At 46.5% G+C, this 19849-nt stretch overlaps 1 protein-coding gene across 1 annotated transcript in view; it reads right to left on the minus strand.

Annotated features, from left to right (window-relative positions):
* Positions 1 to 5708, minus strand: part of UBE2V1 (ubiquitin conjugating enzyme E2 V1) — a 32660-nt gene extending 26952 nt beyond the window's left edge. The window contains exon 1 of the mRNA XM_077253239.1: positions 5568 to 5708. Coding sequence (XP_077109354.1) covers positions 5568 to 5589 — 22 coding nt within the window. The 5' untranslated portion in view covers positions 5590 to 5708. The remainder of the gene's footprint in view (positions 1 to 5567) is intronic.
* Between the last annotated feature and the right edge of the window lie 14141 nt (positions 5709 to 19849).

Here is a 19849-nt window from a genome sequence, read left to right on the forward strand (position 1 = left end):
TGGAGGGCCGCACAACCCTCCATGTGCTCGCCAGAGGTAGCCTGACTGCCATTAGGTACAGAGATGAGATCCTCAGACCCATTGTGAGACCATATGCTGGTGCGGTTGGCCCTGGGTTCCTCCTAATGCAGGACAATGCCAGACCTCATGTGGCTGGAGTGTGTCAGCAGTTCCTGCAAGATGAAGGCAGTGAAGCTATGGACTGGCCCGCCCGTTCCCCAGGCCTGAATCCGATTGAACACATCTGGGACATTATGTCTCACACCATCCACCAACGTGAGTTGGCGGATGCATTAGTCCAGGTCTGGGAGGAGATCCCTCAGGAGACCATCCGCTGCCTCATCAGTAGCATGGCCAGGCATTTTAGGGAGGTCATACAGGCATGGAGGCCACACACACTACTGAGCATCATGTCGGGACTCTAAACATTTTTTACCTTTTGTGCATTACTGCCCTTTTCCAAGATGGCGTCTTTGGTCTCATGTGCACTGTGTCTCCTGCTATAAAACTCCACCCCAGCCTTCAGTCTGTGCTAGAGTATTCTGCCTTGCATCCAGCTCCTGACCTCTGATTACTCCCTGGCTATACACCTGCTCCTGTGAACCTGTGTGGTGATCCTGCTACTCTGCTCTGAGTTCCTGCTGCATACACAAGTTTCCAGTAATCCTCCTTCATCTGCTGTTCATGTTTACTTCCATCTGCATTTGCAGGTCATGTAAGCTGTTGCTGCTTTGCAATAACCTGAGACTATTAACCAGGCCTCCCTGGTTGAGCTAAGATATGATTTGAACTGCCTAATAAGCATATCTATCTGTGTCTGGACTAAGACAAGGATTTATTCGTGTCACGTATCCTCAAGAATAACTGTGCTTCATAGAATTTCTGCTTGATTGCATTTTCCTCTGAAGTTTCCTATAGACTGCTAAGCTGCGTTTATTATTTGCACTAAGTGTTGTGGACTTGAGTTTCTCTCTGCACCTGTTTGAATCACCGTGTGATAATATAGACTTTACCACTTATAAAACTGTGTCCTGTAGTTGTCTTGTTCCACGCAAAGAGTCTCCTGAGTTATCCCCTATAATTATTACACATCATTTCCTTGACTCGAGACATTTCCACTGAAGTTGGATCAGCCTGTAACTTCATTTTCCACTTTGATTTTGAACATCATTCCAAATCCAGACCTCAGTGGGATATTACTTGTGATTTACGTTGATGATTTTTAGGTTTTATTGTTCTCAACACATTCCACTATGTAATGAATAAAGATTTACAACTGGAATATTTAATTCAGTGATATTTAGGATGTGGGATTTTAGTGTTCCATTTATTTTTTTGAGCAGTGTATATACAGTGCCTTGTGAAAGTATTCGGCCCCTTGGAACTTTTCAACCTTTTCCCACATATCATGCTTCAAACAAAGATACCAAATGTTTAGTTTTTGGTGCAGAATCAATAACAAGTGGGACACAATTATGAAGTTGAACGAAATGTATTGGTTATTTTAAATTTTTGTGGAAATTCAAAAACTGAAAAGTGGGGCGTGCAATATTATTCGGCCCCTTTAACTTAATACTTTGTTGCGCCTTTTTTGCTGCGATTACAACTGCAAGTCACTTGGGGTATTTATCAGTTTTGAACATCGAGAGACTGAAATTCTTGCCCATTCTTCCTTGGCAAACAGCTTGAGCTCAGTGAGGTTTGATGGAGATCGTTTGTGAACAGCAGTTTTCTGCTCTTTCCACAGATTCTCGATTGGATTGAGGTTTGGACTTTGACTTGGCCATTCTAACACCTGGATACATTTATTTGTGAACCATTCCATTGTAGATTTTGCTTTATGTTTGGGATCATTGTCTTGTTGGAAGACAAATCTCCGTCCAAGTCTCAGGACTTTTGCAGACTCCAACAGGTTTTCTTCAATAATGGTCCTGTATTTGGCTCCATCCATCTTCCCATCAATTTTAACCATCTTCCCTGTCCCTGCTGAAGAAAAGCAGGCCCAAACCATGATGCTGCCACCACCATGTTTGACAGTGACAGTGGGGATGGTGTGTTCAGGGTGATGAGCTGTGTTGCCTTTACACCAATCATATAGTTTAGCATTGTTGCCAAAAAGTTCGATTTTGGTTTCACCTGACCAGAGCACCTTCTTCCACATGTTTGGTGTGTCTCCCAGGTGGCTTGTTGCAAACTTTAAACAACCCATTTTATGGATATCTTTGAGAAATGGCTTTCTTCTTGCCACTCTTCCATAAAGGCCAGATTTGTGCAGTGTACGACTGATTGTTGTCCTATGGACAGACTGTCCGACCTCAGCTGTAGATCTCTGCAGTTCATCCAGAGTGATCATGGGCCTCTTGGCTTGGCTTGTTTGAGATGAAAGTTTAGAGGGATGGCCGGGTCTTGGTAGATTTCAAGTGGTATGATACTCCTTCCATTTCAATATGATTGCTTGCACAGTGCTCCTTGGGATGTTTAAAGCTTTGGAAATCATTTTGTATCCAAATTCAGCTTTAAACTTCTCCACAACAGTATCACGGACCTGCCTGTTGTGTTCCTTGGTCTTCATGATGCTCTCGGTGCTTCAAACAGAACCCTGAGACTATCACAGAGCAGGTGCATTTATACGGAGACTTGATTACACACAGGTGGATTATATTTATCATCATTAGGCATTTAGGACAACATTGGATCATTCAGAGATCCACAATGAACTTCTGGAGTGAGTTTGCTGCACTGAAAGTAAAGTAAAGGGGCCGAATAATATTGCATGCCCCACTTTTCATTTTTTTATTTCCACAAAAATTTAAAATAACCAATAAATTTCGTTCAACTTCACAACTGTGTTCCAATTGTTGATTCTTCACCAAAAATTTACATTTGGTATCTTTGTTTGAAGCATGATATGTGGGAAAAGGTTGAAAAGTTCCAAAGGGCCGAATACTTTCGCAAGGCACTGTATGTGCACTGCTCAAAAAATTAAATGGAACACTAAAATCCCACATCCTAAATATCACTGAATTAAATATTCCAGTTGTAAATCTTTATTCATTACATAGTGGAATGTGTTGAGAACAATAAAACCTAAAAATGATCAACGTAAATCACATCTAATATCCCACTGAGGTCTGGATTTGGAATGATGCTCAAAATCAAAGTGGAAAATGAAGTTATAGGCTGATCCAACTTCAGTGGTATCTTTATGTTTGAAGCATGATATGTGGGAAAAGGTTGAAAAGTTCCAGGGGACCGAATACTTTCGCAAGGCACTGTATATATTTGCGATTAACTCTGTAGGAAAATAAACTATATTCACACACAGCATCTTCTTCTGAAGTCAAAACCTACTGTCTTGCAGTTAAAGCACAGGTTTTGCTGCTTTTGAAGTTGCGGACTACATACGGTATGCGATTTGTCTACAGCACATGTTTAATTGTTTTATTCACCAAAAAATGCTGCAAAAGCAGAGCAAAACCTGTTTAATGTGTTTTTCACTTTCTCATTACTTTCTAAGGATGAGAAAACGTTGCAAAAACAGAGAAAGTATTGACATGTTACAGATTACAAATACGCTGCAGTTCTCAAATTCAGTCAAAGAAAAAACAAGCGTGCATGAAATCTCAGCTTTTGCTGGTAATGTAAAATGTTGCTTGTTTTCTGCAGCAATAAAACCTCTCCGAGCCTCATAGAAGTACATGAGGGAGACGCACGGCCAGTCCGTGCATTGTGATCAGAGACTGGACAGATGATCATGGACGTCTGAACAAGCCCTAAGCAATATTATGTTTCGAGGGGGAAACATAGGGATTCAGCGGGGAATATCCGAGTAGTGGACAAGCCCTTTAATTCCACTTGTATGTTCCTAGATATGGAAATGTGAACTTACCCTAAGGCCGTATGTCAGAGTCTGTACACAACTGCGATACCCCGAACGTACAATCTGATAGGCATACATTAGGCTGTAGCTTCAGGTCAGGAGACTCACCGTCAGCCTGGGCCTTGTGCTGTGCGAATCCAGCTTAACCCAGGACTGCAGGACCTGACTACACACGGTTTGTTAGTAGTCCGTTACCATGGTGACACATAGGTCTGCACACAAGCTGTATGAACAGGGGAACGTACGCAGCAATCTGTACATTTTTACAGTGAATTTATACGCTTTGGTCAAATAGGTTTTTTTGTTCTCTGAGATTTACAACAAGCTCATGTGTTATTAAAGGGGTCCTCATCTTTAAAGGGAACCTGTCACTCCCAAAATCGAAGGTGAGCTAAGCCCACCGGCATCAGGGGCTTATCTACAGCATTCTGGAATTCTGTAGATAAGCCCCCGATGTATCCTGAAAGATGAGAGAAAGAGCTTAGATTATACTCACCCAGGGGCGGCCCGCTGCGGTCCGGTCCGATGGGCGTCGCGGTCCGGCGCCTCCCATCTTCTTACGATGACGTCCTCTTCTTGTCTTGACGCTGCGGCTCCAGCGTACTTTGGGCAGACAAAGTAGGCCTGCGCCGGAGCATGAAGACAAGAAGAGGATGTCATCGTAAGAAGATGGGAGGCGCCGGACCGCGACGCCCATCGGACCCCAACCGAACCGATGGGTGAGTATAATATAACCTCTTTTTCTTATCTTTCAGGATACATCAGGGGCTTATCTACAACATTACAGAATGCTGTAGATAAGCCCCTTATGCCGGTGGGCTTAGCTCACCTTCGATTTTGGGAGTGACAGGTTCCCTTTAACATTGACATCACATCCTCAGCACATAGATGTGTGACAGGTGCGGGGCCCATTTTCGAGGCTCCTACAGGTGGCACCTACATCCCCCAGGGCCCTTCCATATATCACATCGCCCTGACTGACAGCGGAGGGTCGCTCCTCCCGAATCCCTCAGTGACCCCCGATCCTCCACCCTTCCACTGACTGTTACAGAATCATCCCGCTAGATCTCCCTGCAGAGCCCCACATACTGGGGAACCTTGCTCTTCCATTCGGGGGTCCGTGAGGGCGTTCCCAATGTGTGATGCAGCCAGCAGAGCGGGAGTCTTCCTGTGCACATCTGTGACTAAAAACTCAGCAGGAGGCGCAGTCCCATGTAACACAGGACACGACGCCTGCCACAGGCCGGACTCTCGCTTCCTCCCTGACACAGGACTGCAGCACAGCACCAGGAGCTCCGCATACAGACAGGTGGCCCTGGGGGCCCCACCTTCCTGTTTCACAAACTAGGCCCCTCTTCCGGTTGTACAGCAGGGGAGGTCCCCAGGGGCCCCTGCAGAGCCAGCCTGTCGGGAGGGCCCCTCACCACACCCACAGGACCCTGAGAACACAGGATGTGTGGCCCCCAGGGACCCTACGCAGTCAGCAGCGGCCCCCGGGCCCGGCTCCTGACAGAGCACAATCCTGCGTTGTGAGGAGACCAGGCCTCAGCCTCTCCGCGCCGCTACACAGCGCCCCTCCGCGGCCGAACGGACCTCATCCTCCTCTGGCGGCCGCCGCTCCCTTCCGGGGCCCCGTCCTCTCCTCACAGACCGCTTCCTCCCCGCTTTCCCCCGTTGCCCGACTCACTTGAGCCCGTGGTGGCCGCCATCTTGCGCTCGCTGTGCTCCGGAGCCGGCCTCTCGGTGATGTCACGACAGGCCTGCTGTCACAGGGAGAGCGGGGCGGGGCTGGCGCCATGGCTGAGGAAACCATAGAGCTCAGCGGCGAGAGCGATAGAGCGCCCCTTGCGTCGTCAGCCATATTGGATGAGGGCAGTGCGGCTGGCAAATACTAGCAGTCGTTCAACTACAAATACCAGCATGCCCTGCGGCACCAACCATAGAACTCACCGGCAAGGCATGCTGGGCATTGTAGTTTATCAGTAAAGGAGTATTGAGTGGGGAAATTGAACACAATCACCCAGCAGCCCTGGTGGTGCCGGACACATGGTCATAGGAGCAAGCCATGTGCCCAACATAGGGCGGCGTTCACACAACGCTTTTTACATTCACTTTGGGAAAGACCGGCGTTCGTTTTCTGATCCTGAAGCATTTTATTAACATTTTCTTTTTTATTACCTGTATAAATGTTTTTAAGTGTTTTTTTTTGTAGGGGACAGGGACATTTTTGGACGTTTTTTGTTAAAATGAATAAAACGTTAACTTTTTTTTTTTAGGCGAAAACACAAAATACTCAAAATAGACACCCAGGTGAAATTATAGAGGGGTTTTTACCATTCCCATTGACTCGTATTGGTAAATATGGAGCAGCTTCCAAGCACACGATGCCTGAAGAATGCCCGGGTCACTTCTTGTAGCCACTCGGCATCCTTGGAAACCTGACGTCGTTAACATACATCCAAAAGACTGAAATTAGGAACCTCGAGTTGTTCTTAAAAATAATAATAATAACTATTTCTATAGCGCCGACATTCTGCAGCACTTTACATTTCAGAGGGGACTTGTACAGACAATAGACATTACAGCATAACAATAATCACAGTTCAAAACAGATACCAGGAGGAGTGAGGGCCCTGCTGCTCGCAAGCTTACAACCTATGAGGAAAAGGGGAGACACGAGAGGTGGATGGTAACAATTGCTTTTGTTGTTCGGATCAGCCATAGTGTAAGGCTCGGGTGTTCATGTAAAGCTGCATGAACCGGTTATTGGCCTAAGTATGTAACAGTACAGACACAGAGGGCTATTAACTGCATAAAGCGTATGAGAATATGATACGAGGAACCTGGTTATGGTGACAATTTTGAATGGGCCACACAGGGATAGTTAGGTTAATGCGTTGAGGCGGTAGTCCAGTCTGAACAAATGCGTTTTTAGGGCACGATTAAAACTGTGGGGATTGGGGGATTAATCGTATTAACCTAGGTAGTGCATTCCAAAGAATCGGCGCAGCACATGTAAAGTCTTGAAGACAGGAGTGGGAGGTTCAGTTTTTGACACATTCAGTTTCAGATAGCGGAAGACATGAGGTTGGAGACAGCCAGGGCCGTATTTGCCACTAGGCACTTGAGGGCACGTGCCTAGGGCGGGACGATGGCGGGGGGGGGGGGGGGGGCCTTTACCTGAACTAGTTTTGTTTTTTTTTAAATTAAAGTCCGGGGTCACCTCCCGCACGCCCGCCCGCCTCCCACCCCCCGCCCACCCACTTGAAGACGTCATACTCACCCTACTCCAGCGATGCCTGGTCTCAGCGCCGGCAGCTCTTCCTGTCTGAGCGGTCACGTGGTACCGCTCATTAAGGTGATGAATATGGATGCATATTCATCACCTTAATGAGCGCTACTACGTGACTGCTTACGCAGGAAGAAGCTGCAGCCCCAGACAGAGATGGAGGGATGTTCGGCACGGTGTGGGAAAGGTGAGTATGACAGCCAGGGAGGAGGATGAAGGAGGGAGGACAGGAGGAGGATGGGGGAGCCATGCATGCAAGATGGGAGCGGGGAGGGGAGGAAGCTGAGCCATTCATACAAGATGGGGGGGAAGCTGAGCCATACATATAAGATGGGAGGGGGGAAGCTGAGCCATTCATACAAGATGGGAGGGGGGGAAGTTGAGCCATTCATACAAGATGGGAGGGGGGAAGCTGAGCCATTCATACAAGATGGGAGGGGGGAAGCTGAGCCATTCATACAAGATGGGAGGGGGGAAGCTGAGCCATTCATACAACATGGGAGGGGGGAAGCTGAGCCATTCATACAAGATGGGAGGGGGGGAAGTTGAGCCATTCATACAAGATGGGAGGGGGGAAGCTGAACCATTCATACAAGATGGGAGGGGGGGAAGCTGAGCCATTCATACAAGATGGGAGAGGGGAAGCTGAGCCATTCATACAAGATGGGAGAGGGGAAGCTGAGCCATTCATACAAGATGTGAGGGGGAAAGGTGAGCCATTCATACAAGATGGGAGGTGGGAAGATGAGCCATTCACACAAGATGGGAGGGGGGGAAGCTGAGCCATTCATACAAGATGGGAGGGGGGGAATCTGAGCCATTCATACAAGATGGGAGGGGGGAAGCTGAGCCATTCATACAAGATGGGGGGGAAGCTGAGCCATTCATACAAGGATGGGAGTGGGGAGCCACACAGAGCAGGACAGGACTGGGGAGCCACACATACCGGGATAGGAGTGAGGGGACAATACATACCCGGCTTATACTAGAGTTGATAAGCTTACCCAGTTTTTGGGGGCAAAATTAGGTGCCTCGGCTTATACTCGGGTCGGCCTATACTCGAATATATATGGTATGTAATATATACACATGCATGTGTGTGTGGTTATATATATGTAGTTTTGTTGCCATAAAAGGAGGGGGGCCCAGACACAGTTCTTGCACAGGGGCCCCAAGCTGTCAGTGTCCGCTCCTGCCCAGGGATCAATTGTACTCGCATCTTACAGAAGTGAGTACAATTGAGGCTCTGACTGCCGGGTCAGAACGACGTGAGCAGCGTAATCAGATCATGTGATCACGCTGCTGACGTCGCTCACTCGTGCTGCAGAGGCGAACACTGGTGGTAAGTGCTCCAGTGGGGCAGACCACACTGAAGATTAAGTGCACGGAGGGGGGAGGGCAATTTGGGGATCAGGGGATTTATTATGTGTGTGGAGAATTTGAGTGTGGATGGAGGGATTTATTGTGTATGGGGACAATTTGAGTGAGGATAGGGGGATTTATTATGTGTGGGGAGAATTGGAGTGGGGATGGGGGATTTAATGTGTGTGGGGATATTTGAGGACACAAAATGAAGAGCAAAGGGGGAGATGGGGAAACAGTACAGGGGAATGGGGGGCGTGTATAAGGAAACAGTATGGGGGAATGGGGGGCATGTATAAGGAAACAGTATGAGGGAATGGGGGGCATGTATAAGGAAACAGTATGAGGAAACAGTATGGGCAATGGGGGGCATGTATGAGGAAACAGTAAGGGGGAATGGGGGACATGTATTAGGAAACAGTATGGGGGAATGGGGGCATGTATGAGGAAACAGTACTGGGGAATGGGGGGCATGTATGAGGAAACAGTACTGGGGAATGGGGGCATATATGAGGAAACAGTATGGGGGGATGGGTGCAGACAGCATGGGGAGCGAACGGGGGAATGTATGCGGACACAGTAGCGATGTGAAAAATGGATGTGGACAGAGTATGGGGAGTGAGGGTGATGGGATGTGTGCAGACACAGTATGGGGAGTCAGGTGAGCAGGCAGTATAGAAAGTGAGGTGGTAAATATATGAGGAGACAGTACGGTGAACAGGAGGGATGTGAGAGGAGACAGTATGAGGAGGGAGGGGAATAGTGTGATGAGACAGTATGGGGGGAGAAAAGTGAGTGGGCACAGAACAGAAACTGAGTAGTGGGTTCGTAGCATGGGGGACAGTGTAAGGGCACAGCCAGGAGAGGACAGTATACCAAGGAGGGGGAGTGTGATGAGAGAGTACAGTATAAAAACTGGGCCCTATAGGGGGAACACAGTGAGAGAGGATAGTGTGAAGAGGGGGGCCGGTATGGAAAGGAGAGGTCAGTGTGAAGAGCATGTACCATAAGAGGGGCAGTGTGGGGGTCATATTTTGTCCAGACAATATAGTGAGGGGCAATTTTATTAAGGAGCATTTTAATGACACTTGTATCTTTAAGGGCATCATGTGGAGATTTTCTGCAAACAAGTGGAGAAGATGGAAGTCTGCAGAGACGGCTGTGGATGAGAAAACTCATGGGGTCTGGACAAGATGAAGAAAAGAAGAACGGCTCCAGAGGCAACGTCATCTATAAGGTACCTCGATGTAAATGTTATTTGTGATACTGACTAACTTTCATGTTTTTATTTATGTTAGGAGCATTAAAGGGGATGTCCAGGTTTGTAATGAGTCTGCAGTCATTCTATGTGACTGCAGACTTCTGAATTCTCACAGTGCGCACTACACGCTGTCAGGATTCTCTCGTGCCGGGAATTTACATACATGCGGTCACATGCTGATAGACTTGTGTGGCCTCACTCAATGAAAATGAACTGAGCGAGGCCGGGCACGTCTAGTCGGAATATGGTCAGAAGTATACAAGTCACATGCTTGTGCTGACATGACTGTGCACCGGCAAGGGAGAATCCTAAAAGTGTGCAGTGCATTAGTTGTGATAATTCAGAAGTCTGCGATATCAGGATTCAGCTCTGCAGGTTCCAGCATTCATCACATGGACACTTCGCTCATATTTGATACTTGTGGTCCTGTGACAATGAGCTTCTCTTCCTGCTTCTCTCTGTTTTCACTGAACATTGAGAGCATTAGGGAGAGGAGCTCGTGGGTACATGACTGAGTGTGCAAATTGCGTATGTCCCGGGTGCCAGAAAACCTAGATACACCTCTGCCGGTATGCTACTGCGAGCGGCAATTACCGGGTCCGGTGGAGGGATGTCTGTGCACAGAGAGACAATGGAGACCCGGAGACGGCCGGCCGTCCCAGTCTACGCCGTAGCCTGGAGCCCTCATTATCATAGGAATATGTCAGTTAATACATTGTTTTTCTAAAGCTTTATAGTGTAGTTTTAGGTCAGAGGGATGGTTAGGGATGAGCTAGCAAGGTGCAGGGACAGGTAGTGATGGCTACTTGTGGATATGTGCGGCACTTGAGGTTTTGCACTTGCGGTGAGACAAAAAAAACACTGCTAGCAGTGTTTTTTCCCCATTGCTGCACGTACAGCATTTACCGGATCGCGGCAAAACAGCAAGTGCCACACATGTCCGCAAGTCCCATAGGGAATGAATGAGGCCGAACGCAGTGTTGCCGTTAAGCGGCAGATGCGGGAAAAACTGCTTGTTCCGCTGAAAAAGGCTACTTTCACATCAGCGATTTTTGCCAAAGTCACTGCCCATAGTGTCATAATCACCAAAGTGGGAGGCAGCACTGAAAGTGCCTAGGGCAGCAGAAACTCAAAATGGAGACAGCGGTAAGATAATCACTGGTGTTTTCTAAAAAGGCAGGCGTGATATCAGGAGAAGAAGTGTATAATTAGGTGTCATCAGCATAGAGATGGTACTGGAAACCAAATCTACTGATTGTTTGACCAATAGGGGCAGTATACAAAGAGAAGAGGAGGGGGCCTACAACCGATCCTTAAGGAATCCCAACAGGGGAAGAGGAGAGGACGAGGAACCAGCAAAAGATACAGTGAAGGAGCTGTCAGAGAGATAGGAGGAGAACCAGGAGAGAACGGTGTCTTTGAGGCCGATGGAGTGTAGCATAGTGAGGATGAGCTGGTGATCCACAGTGTCGAATGCTGCAGAGAGATCCAAGAGAATTAGCATGGAGTAGTGACCATTAGATTTAACTGTCAGTAGATTATTAGAGACTTTAGTAAGGGCAGTTTCAGTAGAGTGTAAAGAGCGGAAACCAGATTGTAGAGGATCGAGAAGAGAGTTATCTGAGAGATAGCGGATAAGACGGGAGTGGACCAGATGTTCCAGGAGTTTAGAGATGAAGGGAAGACTAGAGACAGGTCGATAGTTAGCGGCACAGTTTTGGTCGAGGGATGGCTTTTTAAGCAATGGATGGGAAAGATACCGGAAGAGAGAGAGAGGTTGACTATTTTTGTTAGGCGAGAGGTGACAGCAGGGGAAAGGGACTGGAGGATATGTAACGGAATGGGGTCACTGATGCAAGTGGTAGGGCGAGAAGATGAAGGAGCCTGATTACTTCTTCTGTGACTGGTTCAAAATCTGTGAGTGAGCGAGATGTAGTAGGGGAGGGAGGACAGTGTATGAGGGGATTGGGAGATAATTTCATGTCGATATGGTCAATTTTTTTCTTTGAAATAATTGGCCAGATCGTCAGCGTGGAGATCCGTGGTTGGGGTCTGCACTCTTGGTTGAGTAGGGAATGAAAAGTGTCAAAGAGACGTTTCGGGTTATAAGATAGGTGATGAGGGTGTTGAAATAGGTTTGTTTGCAGAGGTGAAGGGCAGTGTTGTATGTTTTAAGCATAAACTTATAATGGATTAAATCTTCAGGTAGATTGGATTTTCTCCACAGGCGTTGGGCGCACCTAGAGCACCACTGTAGGAAACGTGTTTGCAGAGTGTGCCACGGTTGTCGCCGTCTGTGCAGAGTTGTTCTATGTATAGGAGGTGCAGTTTCATCCAGAGCATTTTGCAGTGTTTCGTTTTAATGCTTGAGTGCAGAATCAGGACATGAGAGGGAGGAGATAGGGGCCAATGATGACTGCAAGTTCTTCATAAGTTTCTGGGTGTTAATGGCCTGTATGTTTCCATAAGTGTGGAAAGTGGGGGTGACCTGAGCGGGATGGCAGTTCTTGATAGAGAATGAAAGAAGGTTGTCGTCAGAGAGCAGGATAGGGAGTTTGTGAAATCATCCACTGAGCAAGTGGAGGGAGTTTCCGTCTTTATGCGTAGGAGTTAGTAAGCTGCGAAAGGCCGAAACAGGAGGTTAGAGATAAAAGGTGAGTAGCAGATGGGGAAAAGCAATGGGGAAGTTGAAATCACCCATGATGAGGGTGGGGATGTCATAGGAGAGAAAGTTTGGAAGCCAGATAGCAAGGTGATCCAGGAACTGATGGGAGGGACCCTGAGGACTATACTTCTCCACCACTCACATGGAGAAGGGGATGTAGAGTCTGACAGCATGGACCTCAAAAGAAGGGAAGACAAGTGAGGGTACTTGAGGGATAACCTGAAAGGTACATTTGGGTGATAGGCACAGACCAACGCCTCCACCTGCTCTGTTGTCCGATCTTGGGTATGAGAGAAGTGTAGTCCACTATATGAGAGCAGCAGTAGCAGTGGTGTCTGACTGCTGGATCCAGGTTACAGTAAGAGCCAGAAGGTTAAGAGAATCAGAAAGGAAGAAGTCATGGATGAAGAAGAGTTTATTACACACAGAGAGAATTCCAAAGGGCACAATTAAAAGAGACAGAAGGCATGCAGGGAATATTAATGAGATTTGAGGGGTTTCTGAGTGTAGCAGTTGAGGGGAAATACTTATGTTCGTTCTTTTGAGTGTTTTTAGGGAATGTTCACACTGAGTTTATTTAGGAGTTTTTTGAGCAGAAACCAGAGGTGGATCTAGGTTTTCCTGTAAGGATCAAAAATTCAGTTTGGGCGCCAGTCCTGTACACCGCTTATGTGGTTTGAGTAGTCGTGATGTGACCGCTTATATGTGATTTGTGAATGCAGTCACATGCAGACCAGCTGCTCTTCTCCATTTTCTCAATGTTGACTGAAAAACTACAGTACTTGAGACAAGCAGCGAAAAAAAGCTAGAAGGCACATGATTGTAAACGAGTGATCATGTGATGACCGCTGGAACCGGCGCAAGCAGAACTGAATCCTGACAGTGAGTATATTTAGGATGTTAGCACTTGGGAAGCCACAGTGCTTAATGTTATAATTAATGCTGCTTACATAAATACAGACATAGTAATCATTAACTTTTCAGGCAGCTCAATACTTTATTAACATAGCCATGTGTCACATTTTCAGACCAGTTATAGATTGTTACATGAATGGCCGCCATCAGAACATTACTGCCCTTATTGGCGTATGGGGCCCAGTGAGCAGAGAGGTCCCAAACTGGAACAGCTCTCTTCTGCTCACCGGGCCCCTGCGGCAGGTTTCTTCTGGTTCAGTAATTGAACATGCATCCTCAGGCACACATTCAGTTGAGATTTATTACCGTGTGGGAGGCTTCTCGCACGGTAATGGCCGGCAGCTGACTTCGGCGTGCACGTCGCCGTAGTATGATGTCACTCATGATGGATGAAGGAAGACAAGGACGCTGGACTGCGGTCAGGTAAGGAGAATATTTTTTTCTGTATTACTTTTTATGTAATGCCACACTATGGGGGCAGGATAGAAGATCAAATGGGACAGAAAGGAGGCAACATGGGGGCAGTATGGAGACATGAGGCAGAATGGAGAGTCATGGGGCAGTATGGGGGCAGAATGGAGAAGAGATGGGGACAGGATTGAGGCACATGGGGCAAAATGCAGTCACATGGGGTCGGATGGGAAAACACATGGGACCAGGAATGGCACACCACAAGGGTCCAGTAAAGAAACACCATAAGGGGCCAGGGAAGATACACCGTAAGGGGACAGGAAAGAGACACCACAATGGGCCAGGAATGAGATATGTTGGGTCCAGAATAGAGTACATATGGGAGCAGGATGTGGGATATTATTACTGTGTACAGCGTATACTATGTACAGAGCTCCTGTGTATAATGGCACTTATGGTAATATTAGTATTGTGTTTTTTTTTTTTTATTAATCAGTTTTGTAGTAATCGGTCACTATGTTGTGGTAATATGTGATCTGGTCTGTTGTGAATTTGCTTTTTGCTCCCTCTAGTGGTTACTAGTTTTTTGACTCTGGTTTTTCTGTCATTCCTTTTATCCGCACCTGGGTCGTTAGTTAGGGGTGTTGCTATATAAGCTCCCTGGACCTTCAGTTCAATGCCTGGCAACGTAGTTATCAGAGCTAGTCTGCTGTGCTCTTGTCTACTGATCCTGGTTCCAGTTATATCAGCTAAGTCTGCCTTTTGCCTTTTGCTATTTGTTTTGGTTTTGTATTTTTGTCCAGCTTGTTCCAAATCTATATCCTGACCTTCTCTGGAAGCTCTGGGGGGCTGGTGTTCTTCCCCCGGACCGTTAGACGGTTCGGGGGTTCTTGAATTTCCAGTGTGGATTTTGATAGGGTTTTTGTTGACCATATAAGTTACCTTTCTTTATTCTGCTATCAGTAAGCGGGCCTCTCTGTGCTAAACCTGGTTCATTTCTGTGTTTGTCATTTCCTCTTACCTCACCGTCATTATTTGTGGTGGGCTTCTATCCAGCTTTGGGGTCCCCTTCTCTGGAGGCAAGAAAGGTCTTTGTTTTCCTCTACTAGGGGTGGCTAGATTCTCCGGCTGGCGCGTGTCATCTAGAATCAACGTAGGAATGATCCCCGGCTACTTCTAGTGTTGGCGTTAGGAGTAGATATATGGTCAACCCAGTTACCACTGCCCTATGAGCTGGATTTTTGTATTCTGCAGACTTCCACGTTCCTCTGAGACCCTCGCCATTGGGGTCATAACAGTTTGCCAGGCCAGTATTAAATGTTTAATGCATTGCAGAAGAGGGATTATAAGAAAGAAGATTCTGAGTTTTTTTTTTTTTTTTTTCTTCTTCCCCTTTACCTCAGAGTGGCTATGCTTGCTGCAGACATGAATGTCCAGACCTTGATTACAAGTGTGGACCAGCTGGCTACTCGTGTGCAGGGCATACAAGACTATGTTATCAGAAATCCTAGGTCAGAACCTAAAATACCGATTCCTGAACTGTTTTCCGGAGACAGGTTTAAGTTTAGGAATTTCGTGAATAATTGTAAATTGTTTTTGTCCCTGAGACCCTGTTCATCTGGAGATTCTGCTCAGCAAGTAAAAATTGTTATTTCGTTCTTACGGGGCGACCCTCAGGATTGGGCTTTTTCGCTGGCGCCAGGAGATCCGGCATTGGCTGATCTTGATGCGTTTTTTCTGGCGCTCGGTTTACTTTATGAGGAACCCAATCTTGAGATTCAGGCAGAAAAGGCCTTGCTGGCTATGTCTCAGGGGCAGGACGAGGCTGAAGTGTATTGCCAAAAATTTCGGAAATGGTCCGTGCTGACACATTGGAACGAGTGTGCACTGGCCGCTAATTTTAGAAATGGCCTTTCTGAAGCCATTAAGAATGTTATGGTGGGTTTTCCCATTCCCACAGGTCTGAATGATACTATGGCACTGGCTATTCAAATTGACCGGCGGTTGCGGGAGCGCAAAACCGCAAATTCCCTCATGGTGTTGTCTGAACAGACACCTAATTCGGTGCAATGTGATAGAAAAACCGCAAATTCCCTCATGGTGTTGTCTGAACAGACACCTGATTTAATGCAATGTGATAGAATCCTGACTAGAAATGAGCGGAAAATTCATAGACGCCAGAATGGCTTGTGCTACTACTGTGGTGATTCTACACATGTTATCTCAGCATGCTCTAAACGTATAGCTAAGGTTGTTAGTCCTGTCACCATTGGTAATTTGCAACCTAAATTTATTCTGTCTGTAACTTTGATTTGCTCACTGTCATCTTATCCTGTCATGGCGTTTGTAGATTCAGGTGCTGCCCTGAGTCTCATGGATCTCTCATTTGCTAAGCGCTGTGGTTTTACTCTTGAACCATTAGAAAATCCTATTCCTCTTAGGGGTATTGATGCTACACCATTGGCAGCAAATAAACCGCAGTATTGGACACAGGTTACCATGTGCATGACTCCTGAACACCGCGAGGTGATACGTTTCCTGGTTTTACATAAAATGCATGATTTGGTTGTTTTAGGGCTGCCATGGTTACAGACCCATAATCCAGTCCTGGACTGGAAGGCTATGTCAGTCTCAAGTTGGGGCTGTCGTGGTATTCATGGGGATTCCCTGCCTGTGTCTATTGCTTCTTCTACGCCTTCGGAAGTTCCGGAGTATTTGTCTGATTATCAGGATGTCTTCAGTGAGTCTGAGTCCAGTGCACTGCCTCCTCATAGGGACTGTGACTGTGCTATAGATTTGATCCCGGGCAGTAAATTTCCTAAGGGAAGACTGTTTAATCTGTCGGTACCTGAACATACCGCTATGCGTTCATATATCAAGGAGTCTATGGAGAAAGGACATATTCGTCCGTCTTCTTCCCCTCTTGGTGCGGGATTCTTTTTTGTGGCAAAAAAGGACGGATCTTTGAGACCTTGTATTGATTATCGGCTTTTGAATAAGATCACTGTCAAATTTCAGTATCCTTTACCGCTGTTGTCTGACTTGTTTGCCCGGATTAAGGGTGCCAAGTGGTTCACCAAGATAGACCTTCGTGGTGCGTACAACCTTGTGCGCATTAAGCAAGGTGATGAATGGAAAACCGCATTCAATACGCCCGAAGGTCATTTTGAGTACTTAGTGATGCCTTTTGGGCTCTCCAATGCGCCTTCAGTTTTTCAGTCCTTTATGCATGACATTTTCCGGAAGTATCTGGATAAATTTTTGATTGTTTATCTGGATGATATTTTGTTTTTTTCTGATAATTGGGATTCGCATGTGGAGCAGGTCAGGTTGGTCTTTAAAATTTTGCGTGAAAATTCTTTGTTTGTCAAGGGCTCAAAGTGTCTCTTTGGTGTACAGAAGGTTCCCTTTTTGGGGTTCATTTTTTCCCCTTCTGCTGTGGAGATGGACCCAGTCAAGGTCCGAGCTATTCTTGATTGGACTCAGCCCTCGTCAGTTAAGAGTCTTCAGAAGTTCTTGGGCTTCGCTAACTTCTACCGTCGTTTTATCGCTAATTTTTCTAGCATTGTGAAACCTTTGACGGATATGACCAAGAAGGGCTCCGATGTAGCTAACTGGGCTCCTGCTGCCGTGGAGGCTTTCCAGGAGTTGAAACGCCGGTTTACTTCGGCGCCTGTTTTGTGCCAGCCTGACGTCTCACTTCCCTTTCAGGTTGAGGTGGATGCTTCGGAGATTGGGGCAGGGGCCGTTTTGTCGCAGAGAGGCCCTGGTTGCTCTGTTATGAAACCTTGTGCCTGTAGTTCCTTCTGCTGAGCCTCCTGCTCCGGTGTTGGTTGAGGGCGAGTTGGAGTACGTGGTGGAGAAGATCTTGGATTCTCGCCTCTCCAGGCGGAGGCTTCAGTACCTGGTCAAGTGGAAGGGCTATGGTCAGGAGGATAATTCCTGGGTGGTCGCCTCTGATGTTCATGCGGCCGATTTAGTTCGTGCCTTTCATGCCGCTCATCCTGATCGCCCTGGTGGTCGTGGTGAGGGTTCGGTGACCCCTCACTAAGGGGGGGGTACTGTTGTGAATTTGCTTTTTGCTCCCTCTAGTGGTTACTAGTTTTTTGACTCTGGTTTTTCTGTCATTCCTTTTATCCGCACCTGGGTCGTTAGTTAGGGGTGTTGCTATATAAGCTCCCTGGACCTTCAGTTCAATGCCTGGCAACGTAGTTATCAGAGCTAGTCTGCTGTGCTCTTGTCTACTGATCCTGGTTCCAGTTATATCAGCTAAGTCTGCCTTTTGCCTTTTGCTATTTGTTTTGGTTTTGTATTTTTGTCCAGCTTGTTCCAAATCTATATCCTGACCTTCTCTGGAAGCTCTGGGGGGCTGGTGTTCTCCCCCCGGACCGTTAGACGGTTCGGGGGTTCTTGAATTTCCAGTGTGGATTTTGATAGGGTTTTTGTTGACCATATAAGTTACCTTTCTTTATTCTGCTATCAGTAAGCGGGCCTCTCTGTGCTAAACCTGGTTCATTTCTGTGTTTGTCATTTCCTCTTACCTCACCGTCATTATTTGTGGTGGGCTTCTATCCAGCTTTGGGGTCCCCTTCTCTGGAGGCAAGAAAGGTCTTTGTTTTCCTCTACTAGGGGTGGCTAGATTCTCCGGCTGGCGCGTGTCATCTAGAATCAACGTAGGAATGATCCCCGGCTACTTCTAGTGTTGGCGTTAGGAGTAGATATATGGTCAACCCAGTTACCACTGCCCTATGAGCTGGATTTTTGTATTCTGCAGACTTCCACGTTCCTCTGAGACCCTCGCCATTGGGGTCATAACACTGGTCATGGTGTGACAGTATTGATCCCGTGTATGTGGTAGTAATATGTGGTCCGGCCATGATGTGTTGACATTTGTCCCTTGTATGTGGTATTATTCAGTCACTATGTGGTCTCGTTATGGTGTGGCAATATTTCTCCCTTGTACATGGTAATATTCAGTCACTATGTGGTGGTCTGGCCATGGTGTGACGGTATTTGTCCCTTGTATGTGTTATTATATGGTCAGTATGTGGTAGTAATATGTGGTCTGGCCATAATGTGATGGTATTTGTCCCTTGTATCTGGTATTATTGTTCTTTTTTTAAAAATGTATGTGACTCATTCCTTTAAAGAAAAATGAATAATAATATACCTAACAAGATAATTGGAAATTTTAAGAAATGTTTATTAGGTTAGGGTAGAGCCTTGCCAAAGGAATCTACCTTGACGTGGTGGCAGCTTAAAAAAATCTTTTGGCCAAAACAAAAGTTAATGGCTATGTATGTCATATGGTGTTCAATTAGAACTGTTAATGTGTGGGCGGTGGGACTGTGGAAGGTTCGAGAGGTGGAGGCGTAGCCTGGGTGGAGTCTCAAGGGGGGATAGATGAACACATCACCAGAACCACCATCGGTACAGAAATATATTGGCAGAACTTTCATCAGTGCATGAACACATCACTAGAACCACCATCAGTATATGAACGCATTACCAGAACCACCAACAGTACAGCAATACATAGTCAGAACCACCATCAGTACATGAACACATCACCAGAACCACCATCAGTACAGAAATACATTCTCAGAACCACCATTAGTACGTGAACACATCACCAGTACCACCATCAGTAAATCAGTAAAGAAATACATAGTCAGAACCACCATCAAATCCAGGCATACATCTCCAGAACAACCTCTAGTAAAGAAATACATCACCATATCTACCATCAGTACAGGAACACATCTCCAGAACTACCATCAGTAAAAAAATACATAGTCAAAACCACCATCAATCCAGGCATACATCACCAGAACGACCATCAGTAAAGAAATATATAGTACTATCATCAGACCAGGCATAAATCACCAGAACCACCTTCAGTAAAGAAATACATCACCAGATCTACCATCAGTACAGGAGTAGATCACCAGTACGAACATCAGTACAGAAATACATCACCAGAACTACCATCAGTACATGAATGCATCATCAGAACCACCATCACTACAGAAATGCAGCATTACGACCATCAACCATCACCTGCAC

The sequence above is a fragment of the Ranitomeya variabilis genome, chromosome 4 (assembly GCF_051348905.1).
Source record: "Ranitomeya variabilis isolate aRanVar5 chromosome 4, aRanVar5.hap1, whole genome shotgun sequence".
In the NCBI taxonomy this organism is placed as follows: Eukaryota; Metazoa; Chordata; class Amphibia; order Anura; family Dendrobatidae; genus Ranitomeya; species Ranitomeya variabilis.